Here is a 15,225-nt window from a genome sequence, read left to right as displayed (position 1 = left end):
GCAATGTTGGGCTACTTCTGAATTCTTACCTCTTCTTTAGTATCTTTAAATGATGATTTTGAAGTTCGCCTCCTAGGACCCTGAAGGTTGGTTTCCTCTTGCTGCCCAAAAAGCTCCTCAATTGTTTTTGTGTCAATCTGGAACTGCTGCCGTCTTGCAGCAATAGTCCAGATATTTGTTTTACCGCGGACTTGCTCTTCGGGAATTGTTTTCCAGAAGAAACTCCGCATCCGTTTTTTTTTGCTGTGGGGGCCATGCCCATTTATAAACTGTGGCGGAGCTGGTGGGGTTGGTCCTGGAGGAAGAGGCGGCGGCGGCGGCGGCGGCGGCACCCCAGGTGGCGGAGATGAAAAACCAGCACCTGTGACTGAACATGGTGGCAGCAACGGGGGTGCTGGAGGAGGTGGTGGCACTTGTTCTGTTGTCGGATCTTCAATCATTAATCCAGTTGCAACTGATATAGCCCCATTTTCTTTATCATTGACCAAGGAGACACAATTCATAACATGCATTTTAGTCTCTCCTATGAGGAGAGACGTACTTCCCTGGGTCTCCTTGAAACATTGAGCAATGGAGTAGCAATTTGTGTCAGACACTTTCAAACTCTAATCTGCCTGAAGTGAAAACAATGCAGCAGCCCTGAACCATCTTCGCAACCTACAACAAAAAACACAATGGTGAAATTCAGATCAAAGGGACTGGATTTTTTCCCTGGTACAGGTAGCAATGTATTAGTGGGAAATACACAAAATTCAATATAAAACAATCATTAGTCATTTTAAGTTTTAATCTAGATGGGAGATTTTCTGAAAAACAAAGTTCTCTAGGGCCTAATTTTGTAAAATTTATGTACATCCACAATAAAATGTCAGCTAATTATGGGGCATTACATTTAAATAAAATTAAAAACTTTAAATTTAAAGCATTGAGTGCCTCTGGAGAGACCAGAGGTTACTGAAACACCTATTCTGGATTCAATATAATTTCTAAAGAAACAATATTTATCCCAAGCCATTTCAACAAACGGAACACATTCCAACTATTCATTTTAGATTAAAAATATCATTATACAGATTTCAATATGCAGAGTTAGAATGTACTTATATATTGACAAAAGCTCTGCCTGAAGCTTTTTAAATGGCTTCCCCTTCAACAGTGAATCAAGACAATGAATTATCCCAGATTGTTCAACTATGTAGCATATGGCTTTTTTGCCCTAATATTTTTCATGCAGTTTTCATTAATAAAGTGTACAGAGTCCCAAAACCCTGGATTCTTAATAAAACTGTGCAATATTTATGGTTACTGACCACAGACATGCATCTTAAAAAAACCTAGCATCTACATTTTGTCATTGTCATTAATGGTCAAGTTACAATACATTTACCAAAATTTACACACTAGAAGAGAGACTGCAGTTTTATTAGGATGTGTCTTTATAATTCACTCAGGTATCTAGATTACTGTAGCTACCTCAATAAGCACGTCTCACTACAGATCCAAAAAAAAAAGGGGGGGGGGATATAAAATTGGAATAATAAAATTACATAGCCTAAGCTCTAAGCACATGCAAAGCTGAAAATATTTACTTAAGAAAACTTGTATGTCTAGATGAGAATCTGGTAGCTCAAAGTTATTGTGACAACTGCATTTTTTTTTTTTTTTTATGTTACCACTGTGGCGGAGCAAATGGTGATGTTGGTGGCAGCGATTTTAAAACTAGTTAGGTTTTTTTTTTTTCCAAAGGCACAATTTAAAAGTTTGTCAGGTCACTCGTATTAATGAACGAATTTACACTTTTTAGAGATTTTCCCTGAGAACGCATCAGACTAAAAAGTTTCAAAAACAAGGCCCAACTAAGAATGCTATTGTTTAATCCCTTTACATGTTTACTGGAGGATGTGGTTAAACAGCATTGTAATCAGAGATAGATACTACCAAATTGAGTGGTAGTATCTATTGCACAGGCAAAGTTAGATGGAGACTGAAGAAGGAGTACCAGGCAAAGAATGGTAATAGGAAATCTAATAAAAAAGTTACAGCAATGCACTTGGGCAAGACTACTACTAAACAAAAGTTTGTTTATTAATTAGCCTTATCTACTTGGCATTGTTCCTCACATTTGACAGAACGTATACATAATTAACAGCAATTCAGATTACTTAATATTTTGGAACAAAAAATACTGGCAAGGTGGGGGAGGAAAAAGAGACCTTCACCGCTGCCAGATATGAACCATTATAGCATACATTCACAGAGATAAAAAGTTACAGAGACAAGCCATGTGGCAGATCTTCTGCTGATGTAACTTGACATAGCTCCACTGACTTCAGTGGAAAAAGTCATAAGACACCAGTCAACTTCACCAGTGCTTTTTGGAATCTTGTGGGCAGCAGCCAACCAGATATTTACTTCAAATTTACTAGTCATATTCATTTCACTCTCTTGAAGTAGTGAAAGTATTCATGAGCGTGGGGAACCCAGAAAATACAGGCTCTGAAGCATTGAGGAGGATACTTTGATGGAGGAAGGAAAAGAGAGAAAAAGGATCTGAGAAAGAGGTGCTTCAAATTTAAGTCAGCTATCTTCTATATAGAGACTGAATGCATCAGAGTTTGTCTCAACTCTCAGAGTGTTACACAAGAAGTGGAAATTTCTAATAAATTCAGATGCATTAGGAAGAACTGGTAAATAATCCTAATCAAACAGTGCTGCTTCATCAATGTCCCAACATTAACCACACGAGAGTAGAACTTCAGATACATTAAAGCAGGGGTTCTCAATCTTTCCAGACTAGTGTACCCCTTTCCGGAGTCTGAGGCCCAAGCCCCAGCACCTGGGATTGAAGCACGTAACTTAGCTTCACGGCGGGCCCCCCAATGGCATGGGGCCCTGGGCAATTGCTCTGCTTGCCACCCCCTAAACCGGCCCTGCACTTGCGATGCCCCTAAACCTGTCTCATGACCCATCTTGGAGTCGCAACCCCCAGGTTCAGAAACACTGATCTAGGTGAGTTGATATATCCCCTGGAAGACCTCTGTGTACCCCTGGTTGAGAACCACTGGATTAAAGTATTGTAGGGGGAAAAAGAGTTCAGCATACAACTTCTAGCTGTTGAGTAAAGCCTTTAGATTTCTTAAAACTTGAGATATTTGATTTTTATATATTACGTATATTCAAGCTAACTTTAATTTTGGATACTCATAATGCTGTGGAAAACTAATACCTATTATGTATTCATTAACAGCTCAAAACAGTCTTGTACATTAGAACCTGTTCTATTGAGACAGGAAATGTTGGCAAAAACAGAGCAAAGACTGACCCATCTGAAGAGTGCCATGGGCTTTTAACTTCCTTTTAGAGCACTATTAGAAGTCAGAAAAAAAGGTATTGTTTCCTGTAGATGAAATATTAAAGTCAAACAGATTGCATTACTAATTAGCACTAAGTTTCATCACTGGGCAAAGCCCTTGAATACACAGCTTTCTATCCCAAAGTAGAATTCTATCAAAAGCACTACACCTCCGCAAATGTTTTGGTCATTTCTAGAAATGGGACCTATGCTAGAGGCCCCAGAGAAACACCCCCACCCCACAACTTTGGTTTGAGTTTTGTATCCAAATGTTGAGGCTTGTACCCTATTCTAATCAGTTGAATAGCTATACATAATCCCAAATGAAGCCTCTTATTCCCCTGACCTGCAGGAGTGTTGCAACAGCTGTTACACGCTTTACAGATGAGGATAGGAGATGGATGGTCCAAAAAGGAAGTGAATCATACATTCTATTGCCTTTCCTTGGGGGAATTAACAGGGAACAAAAGAGTCTCCTCTCCACTTCTGTAAGATTAAGCCCATAAGTAGAACGGGGGAAAAGCCCAGCGAGTAATGGTAAACCTAATAATAGAGACCATTTTAAACCCACCAGTACCTCATGCAGCTTTGGATGATGGCAACAGTGATAAACTTAATTTTTTCCCATAACCGGGATGGAGGGGGAAAAAGAAGTCTGGAATGAATGTGTGAAAGGAAAACTACAAAACACACACAAGCATTCAGCTATTGTTTTTCCACAGATAAGCACAGTCAAGTAGAGGAGATCACCTGCTCTTAACAGAAGCATAAAGTACCCTAGTTACTAGGCTGAGATACAGAGGAATGTCAAAATTCCTCTCTCAAAGAATCAGTTTGTGGATGCACCATAATACTAGCCACTAATGTGGGTGGGGGAAGAGATAAACAAGCAGACTGCTTTCAGAGTAACAGCCGAGTTAGTCTGTATTCGCAAAAAGAAAAGGAGTACTTGTGGCACCTTAGAGACTAACCAATTTATTTGAGCATGAGCTTTCGTGAGCTACAGCTCACTTCAAGCAGACTGCGACACTGTCTGCACAGCTTATTGGTGGCAGCAGGTGTCCCCTAGCCCTTGCAAGAAGTAGAGGGAGGGACAAGAGCAATTCCCACTCATAACTAGGGAGCAAGTCCCACTCCAAAATACCCTGGGAGTAGGTTAGTGCCCTAAACACTTAATCTGATAAAATTCAACTGGAGCTGAAATTTTAGAAGGAAGGGTAGAAGGGGAGAAGATGGGAGATCAACACTCAAAGACTTCCAACATTATAATCTGCATCTTTGCACATTTGTTACATCCAAATCAGTCTGAGCAGCAAAACGGTTTTAAAGTGATGCCTTTAGTACATTTAAGAATGTTCATATTGACACTGCTGTACACATATTGAATATTATCAGATCTGCAGATCACACTTTTCAAAGGAAAGGAACACCAAATATTTTAATTAAATGGAGCATTTTATTTTTGTCTCACTCATGATTTTATTGTACAGAATTTCACCCATAACCATTCTTCAAAGACGGAGAGCAATAAGGAGCTTTTCCCCAGCTCAGAAGACAAGCATTCTAAAAAATGTTGTTTCCCAACCAAAGTAACTGCCATTTGAAAGAGACGCAAAATATTATATTTGCATACACAAATTAACAAGTGAAATGTTCAGTGTACAGTGACTTTTAGAAATTCATATTTGTTCCCTTTAGTCCATACCTCCTGTTCTCTACCAAATATATTTCTCTGTAAAATATCTCCCAAACTCACACTAAAACAGCACTGCCTTTGAGTGCTCACACACCACAATCCTCACCACAATACTTAGATGTCTGGATCTCAACAATAGCTTTACAATGAAGTAAATGGAGCAACTAGTTGCTAACCACAGTTACAGCAACAGAAAACACTGGCATGTATAACTAGAAATCCAACCTGCCACAAGAAGAAAGGCTCATATTAATCACAACAGCTTAGAAGATGACCATTGAACACACCCTGAGAAAATGCTCATCTGAAACATATCCCTTAAAAGTATGACTGAAAAAGACAAGGCCCCTTTTAGTTCAGTGCATGAGTAAAACAGACAATAAAGACAATGGCCACCAGACAAAATGAAGACATCATAGTTTTAAAAGCTAGCCTTTTTGATTCCAAAGATACTTTTAGAAGGTGGTAAAAGAGGGAGTGTTAATATTTGATTTCTGATTGAGGAAAAATAAGCCAAAAAGGTTTGTCCTCTATGCAGATAAAAAGGCATGTGTATGTGTACACACAGAGCTGCCTTAGAGGACCACCCAAGGGGCAGTAAAAAATTGGTTACTTACAGGTCGGTCTTTAACTGAAGGTCGAACTACATGGTCCTGGAGACCTCGGGACACTTTATCAGAGTGGTTTAAACCTGAGGTTTGGTTTTGGAGGTAGGCTGCTTGCCCGGCTAGATTCTGTCCTGCGCACACACACTTATACGGGAAATAGCAGTGACTTGATTCAGTTAATTACAGCAAGTGTATCCCGTGGGGTGATTCCTCCTCCTCCTCCTCCTCGGTCAGCTGCAGCCCAGAGAGGAAAGGGTTAACCCCCCTTCCTTACCTCATTCTCCCAGCTTCCGCTGGCTTCTCTGGGCGGATCCTGAGAGAGGCAATTAAAGAAACCCTACTGAGAGCCCAAGTTTGCTGAGTGTGTTCAGTCCCGGGGCGAGGGTGAGGTGGGGCGGGCTGCGGCGCGTCCCCTCCCTCCGCCCAGGGGGATGCTGCCTGAGCTCCCCTCCACAACAAGTGCGGCAGCTGGAAGAAAACCCGGCGGCCAGCAGCTGCGCCCTTCCCCACACCCAGCAAGCGCCCTCTCCTCGCAACCCCCCCTTCCTCCGCTCCTGCCCGGCTCAGGGCACCTCTCCTCTTGCCCCAGCCGCCCCCCATCCAGGGACCCCGCCCTTGCTGTCGCCTCTCGCAGCTCTGCGCTCTCCCACCGCGTGCGCAAGGAGCGAGGCGCCCCGGGCCGGGTGCAGCACGGCCGCCTGCCCCCACTTCCCGCACGGCCCGCGGCTGGGCAGCGCCGCCGCACCTGGCGGGAGGGCGGGAAGCCCCGCCGGATCTATGGCAAGCCCTCCCTGTCGTTTCGCCATTCCGCCCAGAGGGGACCGGGGGCGCCGCAGGGTGGGGTCCCTGGCTCCTCGGGGCACCCTGCGCAGCCAGGGCGGGGCTGCCTCTCCATGCCCTAAACTGATCTCAGTCCCCAGAGCCCCCGCAGCAGCAGGAGGGATTCCTCCCCCGGCAGGCTACAGCCGCCGCGTCTCTCCCCTCTAGCCTCGCGCGCTGCCCTGGCTCCTAGGCTGCGAACTCAGTCCGTCCCAGCCTCCCCCATTTCACCCGGGAGCAGAAAGACTCGCAACCATGGCTGCGGCTCAGCAAACGACAGCATTTCCAGCATCAATCACTGAGGGAGGGCGTGAAGAGAAACACACCCGCGTGAAAGCTCGAACAGACCACGACGCAATCAGGGGCCCATCAATCCGTGTCTCGATCTGCAGCTGAGGGGGGAGGGCTGTACCCTCCTCCCATTTCTTCAACTTCAGGGGACTCACAGTGGCGCACAATTGCAGATGAAACACAGGCGACCAGGATCGCTCCCCACAAGGCAAGGGTGCAGCATGGACCTGCCTTTACTTTTAATGTCCATCCCCCCTCTGAAGTTGAAGATACTGAGTAGGGAGTTAAGCCAGCAGTAAATATACGATCCGGTGCAAGGAACCAGGCTGCGCACAGAAAAACAGCATTTCAGACTCCTGTAAAGTCACAGTGACACAGGTGCTAGAACTAGGGGTGCTGAAGCACCCCTGCCTTGAAGTGATTTCCATCATATACAAGGTTTACAGTTTGGGTCAATGGCTCTCAGGACCCCCACTGTACAAATTGTGCCAAAGCCCCTGCACAGTGGTGCAAATATTTAATCTTTTTATATGGTGAGGCCCTTGGAAAAGACAGAACCGGCATCTACATTACAATGAGATTGTCTTGGTGTTGAAGATTGTTCCTCTTCTTTCCAGGGAGAAAAATCGATTTTAATTTGCAGTAGAAGGAAGGGGGATTTTTATGGCTGTGTTATGACTTCTTGTTAATCCTGCGGCACGAGAAGCGAGGTCTCACGGCTCCCGAGCCCAAGCCCGACACTTCATCACCCAGCCAGGCGCGAGCACTCCCAGGGGAGCCCCAGCAGCTCAGGTCCAGATGATCTGGACAGACCGGCCGGAAGGCTGGGCAAAGCCACCGCGAAAGCAATGAATTCGAACAAACCGGCGACAGGGTCCCAACCTCGCTCAGCAAAAGCACGGAAGAGAAGGCGGCTCGCGCGACAACTCTTCATAACGCAGCCTTCCCTTGGCCCCTCGTGTCAGTGCCCCAGTGGTGGGGAACTGCATTGTGAATAACACCCATGTCTATAACAACATACATGATCCACTCACACGCAGGCTTCAGTCGCGCTATTCACATGTCACAGCCTTGCTCCCGCTCTCAGGGCCACTTACCTTTTCTGCCTCCAGCCGCACGGATCCCCCCGCGGCCCCTCTCCCCCTCCGCAGGGGCCCGGTGAATGCGCTCTGCCTCTTCTCTCCCACACCCCACTGCCTTGGTCTGCCGCTGGGCTCTTCCCCGGGAATCCGGGAGAATGCCACCACCTCCGCCCATCTCCCTGCAGCCGGGGCCAGGCAGCAGGAAGAAGGAGGTAACACGCAGGCGCAGCACTAGGCGGGGCTGCCTCAGGTGACAGTGCTACTCTCGTCTCTCCAGCAAAGGGACAGTAAAGCCGGGTGGTTTTAAATTTTCTCTCCACCCCCTGAGCAACATCGGGCTCCCACTGAAGTCCGTGGTGAAACTCTCCCCTGACTTCAGTAGTACAGCGTCAGGCCCATGCTTTGCACTTGCACCTGTAGTTCTTCTATCCCAGGAGCTATTGCTTTGGAAAGAAGGACAGGAAGAAATAATGACACAAAGGTTGTGGCTTGGCCGAAACCAATGTCATTTACAGGGAAAGGACACTACTCATACACCGAGGCCCCCATCCTGCAAACACCTATGTACCTGCTTAACTTCAGGTACCGGAATAGTTCCTCTGTTGCAGTGGGATTGCTCAGGTGCCTAATTAAACAAGTGTGTAAGTGTTTGCTGGATGGCATGGCCAGTTTACTGAAACTATTCACAGAATGAAGACAGAGACGGGACCCCTTTGGTTCTGTTCAGAAAGGGACTTTTGTTTATGTGCTTGGGATTTTTATGAAACTTCTATCATTTTCCCACTCTGGCCTTCGAGAACTTCCCCATGTCTACTGATTTCTGTGGAGTTAAAAGATGTCTTCTTATTTTTCTCCATAAATGTTGCTGTTTGCAAAATTCAAATATCTGCAGATACAGCAGTCTGAACGGGATTGCATCTAAATTTTCTAATAAATGATCATGAAGAACTGTTGGTCATTCACTTGAGACAAAATAATACAATGTATTACAAACAGCGGGAAATAAATGGGTTGTATCTTTGGATATCTAATTGGTAATTTTGAATAATGATATAGGTCCTAATACTACAAAAATAATGCACATTCTTAACTTTATGTAGTGGGAGTAATAGTGTAATCCAACGAGATCAATGGTACAATGCATAATGTATACAATTAAACACTTGCTTCTTTGTAGGACTGGGGCATTTGTCTAAATAAATTCCTCTGTGACAGCATGTGACAGGGTCATCTCTACTGACCTAAGTGTAGTACTGACTACTGGTCAATCCACCTTGCCCCCGTCATAGCTCTGTGTCTACACTATGAAATTAGGTCAAATTTATAGAAGTCAATTTTTTAGAAAGCAACTTTATACAGTCGATTGTGCGTGTCCCCAATAAGCGCATTAAGTCAGCGGAGTGCGTCCACAGTACCAAGGCTAGCATCAACTTTTGGAGCATTGCACTGTGGGTAGCTATCCCACAGTTCCCACAATCACTGCCGCCCATTGGAATTCTGCGTTGAGCTTCCAATGCCTGATGGGGCAAAAACATTGTCACGGGTGGTTTTGGGTACATGTCATCAGTTGCCCCTCCCTCCATGAAAGCAACGGCAGACAATCATTTCGCTCCTTTTTCCATGCGGGCGCCATACTGCTTTCAGCAGACGGTGCAGTAGGTCTGCAAACCGTTGTCAACGAACAACCACTTCCGCTGCCACTCTGCTCTCCTGGTCCTATGAATCCACCTCGCAGGTCCTAGTCTATATGACCGTCGTCCGCTGCTTCCACTGCAACTCTGCTCGGCTGCTCTTGTCTCGCCATACCATGGCAAGCATGCAACCCACTTAGCTGTTTTGTCCTGGCAGCAGACGGTGGAGTAGGTCTGCAAAACTGGTCATCCAACCACCGTTTCCCCTGCAACTCTGCTCTCCTGCAGACGCCATATCACGGCAAGCGGCGCGGTGATGAGAGTGATGAGGACATGGACACAGACTTCTCTCAAAGCACGGGCCCTGGCAATTTGGCCATTCTGGTGGCAATGGGGCAGGCTCATGCCATGGAATGCCGATTCTGGGCCCGGGAAACAAGCACAGACTGGTGGGACTGCACAGTGCTGCGGGTCTGGGATGATTCCCAGTGGCTCCAAAACTTTCGCATGCGTAAGGGCACTTTCATGGAACTTTGTGACTTGCTTTCCCCACCCTGAAGTGCAAGAATACCAAGATGAGAGCAGCTCTCACTGTTCACAAGTGGTGATAGCCCTCTGGAAGCTTGCAATGCCAGACAGCTACCGGTCAGCTACCGGGAATCAATTTGGTAAATCTACTGTTGGGGCTGCTCTGATCCAAGTAGCCAACGCAATCACTGAGCTGCTGCTATCAAGGGTAGTGACTCTGGGAAATGTGCAGGTTAGAGTGGATGGCTTTGCTGCAATGGGATTCTCTGACCTTGGTGGGACGACAGATGGAACGCATATCCCTCTCTTGGGACCGGAGCACCAAGGCAGCCAGCACATAAACTGCAAGGAGTACTTTTCAATGGTGCTGCAAGCACTGGTGGATCACAAGGGACGTTTCACCAACATCAATATGGGATGGCCGGGAAAGGTATGCTTGCATCTTTAGGAATTCTGGTCTGTGGGAACGGCTGCAGCAAGGGACTTACTTTCCAGACAATAAAATAACTGTTGGGGATGTTGAAATGCCTATAGTTATCCTTGGGGACTCAGCCTACCCCTTAATGCCATGCCTCATGAAGCCATTCACAGGCACCCTGGACAGTAGTCAGGAGCAGTTCAACTGTAGGCTGAGCAAGTGCAGAATGGTGGTAGAATGTGTATTTGGACATTTAAAAGTGCGCTGGTGCAGTTTACTGACTTGGTTCGACCTCAGCGAAACCAATATTCCCATTGTTATTACTGCTTGCTGTGTGCTCCACAATATCTGTGAGAGTAAGGGGGAGACGTTTATGGCAGGGTGGGAAGTTGAGGCAAATTTCCTGGCCCCTGGTTATGCACAGCCAGACACCAGGGTGATTAGAAGAGCACAGCAGGGTGCGCTGCACATCAAAGAAGCTTTGAAAACCAGTTTTATGGCTGACCAGGCTATGGTGTGACAGTTCTGTTTGTTTCTCCTTGATGAAAACCTGCCCCCTTGGTTCACTCTACTTCCCTGTAAACCAACCACCCTCCCCTCCCCGCTTCGATCACCAGCAATAAATCAGAGTTTTATTAGAGTTAAATCAGAGTTAGCAATAAATCAATAAAGTCATTGTTGTTTCAAATTCTTGCATTCTTTATTAATTTGTCACACAAATAGGGGGATAACTGCCAAGGTAGCCCGGGAGGGGTGGGGGAGGAGGGAAGGACAAGGCCACACAGCACTTTAAAACTTATTGAATGCCAGCCTTCTGTTGCTTGGGCAGCCCTCTGGGGTGGAGTGGTTAGGTGCCCGGAGGCCTCTCCCCCTTCCCTCAGCATTCTTGGGCGTCTGGGTGAGGAGGCTAAGGAACTTGGGGAGGAGGGTGGTTGATTACACAGGGCCTGCAGTGGCGGTCCGTGCCTTCCCTGCACCTGAACCATATGCCGGAGCATATCAATTTGATCCTCCAGAAGCTACAGCCTTGCATCCTGCCTCCTCTCATCACGCTGCCACCATCTCTCCTGTTGCTCGAGCCATCTATCCTCTCGGGCGTCCCTCTTGTCCTCGCGTTCATTTTCTGCTTTCCTGAACTCTGCCATTGTTTGCCTCCACGCATTCTGCTGAGCTCTTTCAGTGCATTTCATCATGAGTGCATTTTTTTCACCTTCTTACCTGAGCTAGCCTCTGGGACGGAGATGCTAGTTGCAGCATTGAAACATTTGCAGCTGTGGGAGGAAAAAAAGAGAGAGTAAAATTGAAAAAGACACATTGGCCATTTAAAAGGAGGGGCTGATGTTTTCGAGTTAACGTGCAGCACAAACCCAACTAAGCCCCCACACACACCCAATTCTCTGGGATGATCGCTTTACCCCTCCCCTCACCACATGGCTAACAGCGTGGATGATTTCTTTTCAGCCACAGGCAAACAGCCCAGCAGGAACACCCACCTCTGAATGTCCCCTTAATAAAATTCCCCTATTTCAACCAGGTGACCATGAATGATATCACTCTCCTGAGGATAACACAGAGAGATAAAGAACAGATGTTGCTTGAATGCCAGCAAACACCGGGACCATACACTGCCATGCTTTCTTATGCAATGATTCCAGACTACATGGCCTGGCATGGTAAAATGTCCTACCATGGAGGACAGAATAAGACTGCCCTCCCCAGAAACCTTTTGCAAAGGCTTTGGGAGTACGTCCAGGAGAGCTTCATTGAGATGTCCCTGGAGGATTTCTGCTCCATCCTCAGACACGTTAACAGACTTTTCCAGTAGCTGTATTGGCAGCGAATGCATCCCAAGTCTTCAGGGCTAATTAATCATTAAACACGCTTACTTTTAAACTGTGTATTATATTTACAAAGGTACATTCACCAGAGGTGCCTTTCTCCACCTTCAAGGTCTGGGAGCCCGGTTTGGGAGGGTTTTGGCTCCAGGGTAATAAACAGTTCCTGGCTGTCAGGGAGAACGGTTTCTCCGCTTGCCTGGTGTGCGCTATCTTCAACCTCCCCCTCATCATCATCTTCCTCGTCCCCAAAATCCTCATCCCTGTTGCGTGAGACTCCCTTGCAGGAGTCCACGTACAGGTGTGGGGTAGTTGTAGGGGTACCCCCTAGAATTGCATGCAGCTCATCATAGAAGTGGCATGTCTGGGGCTCTGACCCCGAGCGGGCATTTGCCTCTGTGGTTTTTTGGTAGGCTTGCCTGAGCTCCTTAAGTTTCATGCAGCACTGCTGCAGGTCTCTGTTATAGCCTCTGTCCTTCATGCCCTTTGTCAAGGTTCCTCCCCCACTCTGAACTCTAGGGTACAGATGTGGGGACCTGCATGAAAAACCTCCTAAGCTTATCTTTACCAGCTTAGGTCAAAACTTCCCCAAGGTACAAAATATTACCCCTTGGACAGGCCGCTACCACCACCAAACTAATACTGGTTACTGGGGAAGAGCTGTTTGGACGCGTCCTTCCCCCCAAAATACTTCCCAAAACCTTGCACCCCACTTCCTGGACAAGGTTTGGTAAAAAGCCTCACCAATTTGCATAGGTGACCACAGACCCAAACCCTTGGATCTGAGAACAATGAAAAAGCATTCAGTGTTTTACAAGAAGACTTTTAATAAAAAATAGAAGTAAATAGAAATAAAGAAATCCCCCCTGTAAAATCAGGATGGTATATATCTTACAGGGTAATTAGATTCAAAAACATAGAGAACCCCTCTAGGCAAAACCTTAAGTTACAAAAAAGATACACAGACAGAAATAGTTATTCTATTCAGCACAATTCTTTTCTCAGCCATTTAAAGAAATCATAATCTAACACATACCTAGCTAGATTACTTACTAAAAGTTCTAAGACTCCATTCCTGTTCTGTCCCCGGCCAAGACGCCTACAGACAGACACACAAACCCCTTGTTTCTCTCCCTCCTCCCAGCTTTTGAAAGTATCTTGTCTCCTCATTGGTCATTTTGGTCAGGTGCCAGCGAGGTTACCTTTAGCTTCTTAACCCTTTACAGGTGAGAGGAGCTTTCCCCTGGCCAGGAGGGATTTCAAAGGGGTTTACCCTTCCCTTTATATTTATGACACCCTTGGAGATTTTTTTCACATATTTTGGCATTTCGTCTTTTGGAATGAAGTTCTGATAGCACGGATTCGTCTCCCCATACAGCGATCAGATCCAGTACCTCCCAGTCGGTCCATGCTGGAGCTCTGTTGTGATTCTGGGACTCCATGGTCACCTCTGCTGATGAGATCTGCACGGTCACCTGTGCTGATCAGCTTGGCATGGTGGCCAAACAGGAAATGAAATTCAAAAGTTTGCGGGGCTTTTCCTGTCTACCTGGCCAGTGCATCTGAGTTGAGAGTGCTGTCCAGAACAGTCACAATGGAGCACTCTGGGATAGCTCCCGGAGGCTAATACCATCGAATTGCATCCACACTACCCCGAATTCGACCCGGCAATGACAATTGTAGCGCTAATCCCCTCGTCGGGGAGTACAGAAATCAATTTTAAGAGCCCGTTAAGTCAACAAAAATGGCTTTGTTGTGTGGATGGGTGCAGGGTTAATTGATCTAATGCTGCTAAATTCGACCTAAACTCATAGTGTAGACAAGGACTAAGAGTTAAACGGTCTATTATAGATACAACGAACTGCAGAGAGGAAGGGCAAGGCTCCCCCCTCAACCAATTGGGGATAAGCTGGGAGAAAGGGACAAGAATAAATGCTGCCTTCTCCCACATAGCAGGGCAGTTGCTTGCAGCCACCAAAGGGAATAACAAGTTTCCTGCAGGGCCCTGAGTTAGCAGGGAGTAGATAGCAGCAGGAGGTGACCACAAAACCCTCTGAACTTGAGGACGAAGTGGGGCCAGTTGAGGGAAACAAATTGCAGCCCAGCTCCAGGAGGAGAGCTGGGAGCTCCTGCTATAAGGAGGAGACTAGAGACTGAGAGGTAATCCTAAAGTAATAATTGCTTGAACTACCCAGCTCCCCCAGGAGGACTGGGGACTCCCACCATAAGGAGAGACATAAAGACTGACATATTTCAGAGTAACAGCAGTGTTAGTCTGTGTTCGCAAAAAGAAAAGGAGTACTTGTGGCACCTTAGAGACTAACCAATTTATTTGAGCATGAGCTTTCGTGTAGCTCACGAAAGCTCATGCTCAAATAAATTGGTTAGTCTCTAAGGTGCCACAAGTACTCCTTTTCTTTTTGCAAAGACTGACATAGAATGCTTGAGAGGACTGGGAAGGGAACCTCAAGTGACCAGATAGCAAGTGTAAAAAATCGGGATGGGGGTGGGGGGTAATAGGTGCCTATATACGAAAAAGCCCCAAAATCAGGACTGTCACCCTAAGGGAACCTAAAGGGCAGGCTTCAGAGGAACTCTCAAAGCCAGAGGCATCTTTTATTTATTTGGACTCTTTGTTCTGCCCCCCTTTGTATGAGGTTTTGTCATAAACAAGCCCTGAGGAGAGTATTATTGAGTCAAGCATCATGAGTGCCTGAAGTGGAGTTACTGGCTTCCTGAGAAGGGAAACTGAGACAAGGAGAACATACAGTGCTGCACTAACTCAGTACGGCGGGCTACAGGGCAGGCTTGCCCTAAAACAAAGCTATTTCCCATTTGATCACACATGGGAATCACTTATCCCACTTTATCAGAGGAAAGTGTGTCATGGGAGAAAATAATCTGTGCAGGAGGATTAATCTTTTGTTAAATGCTATTGCCAACATTGATGTCATTGTAACTATTT

The 15,225-nt window shown here is 46.2% G+C and overlaps 1 protein-coding gene across 2 annotated transcripts in view; it reads right to left on the bottom strand.

Moving 5' to 3' along the window:
* Positions 1–8,009, bottom strand: part of FHDC1 (FH2 domain containing 1) — a 51,028-nt gene extending 43,019 nt beyond the window's left edge. The window contains exons 1-2 of one of the 2 annotated variants that reach the window (XM_084626711.1): positions 7,864–8,009; positions 30–657 (exon numbers count right to left, since the gene is read on the bottom strand). In XM_084626711.1, coding sequence (XP_084482837.1) covers positions 30–512 — 483 coding nt within the window. In that variant the 5' untranslated portion in view covers positions 513–657; positions 7,864–8,009. Of the gene's footprint in view, positions 1–29; positions 658–5,665; positions 5,883–7,863 lie in introns of those variants that run through there. The other variant, XM_084626712.1, reaches the window with a different exon arrangement.
* Positions 8,010–15,225: the final 7,216 nt, after the last annotated feature.

This window comes from Lepidochelys olivacea, assembly GCF_965140295.1.
Source record: "Lepidochelys olivacea isolate rLepOli2 genome assembly, chromosome: 4".
NCBI classification, from domain to species: domain Eukaryota; kingdom Metazoa; phylum Chordata; order Testudines; family Cheloniidae; genus Lepidochelys; species Lepidochelys olivacea.
The sequence above is the reverse complement of the archived record's forward strand: the minus strand, read 5'-3'. Positions and strand labels throughout refer to the sequence as shown.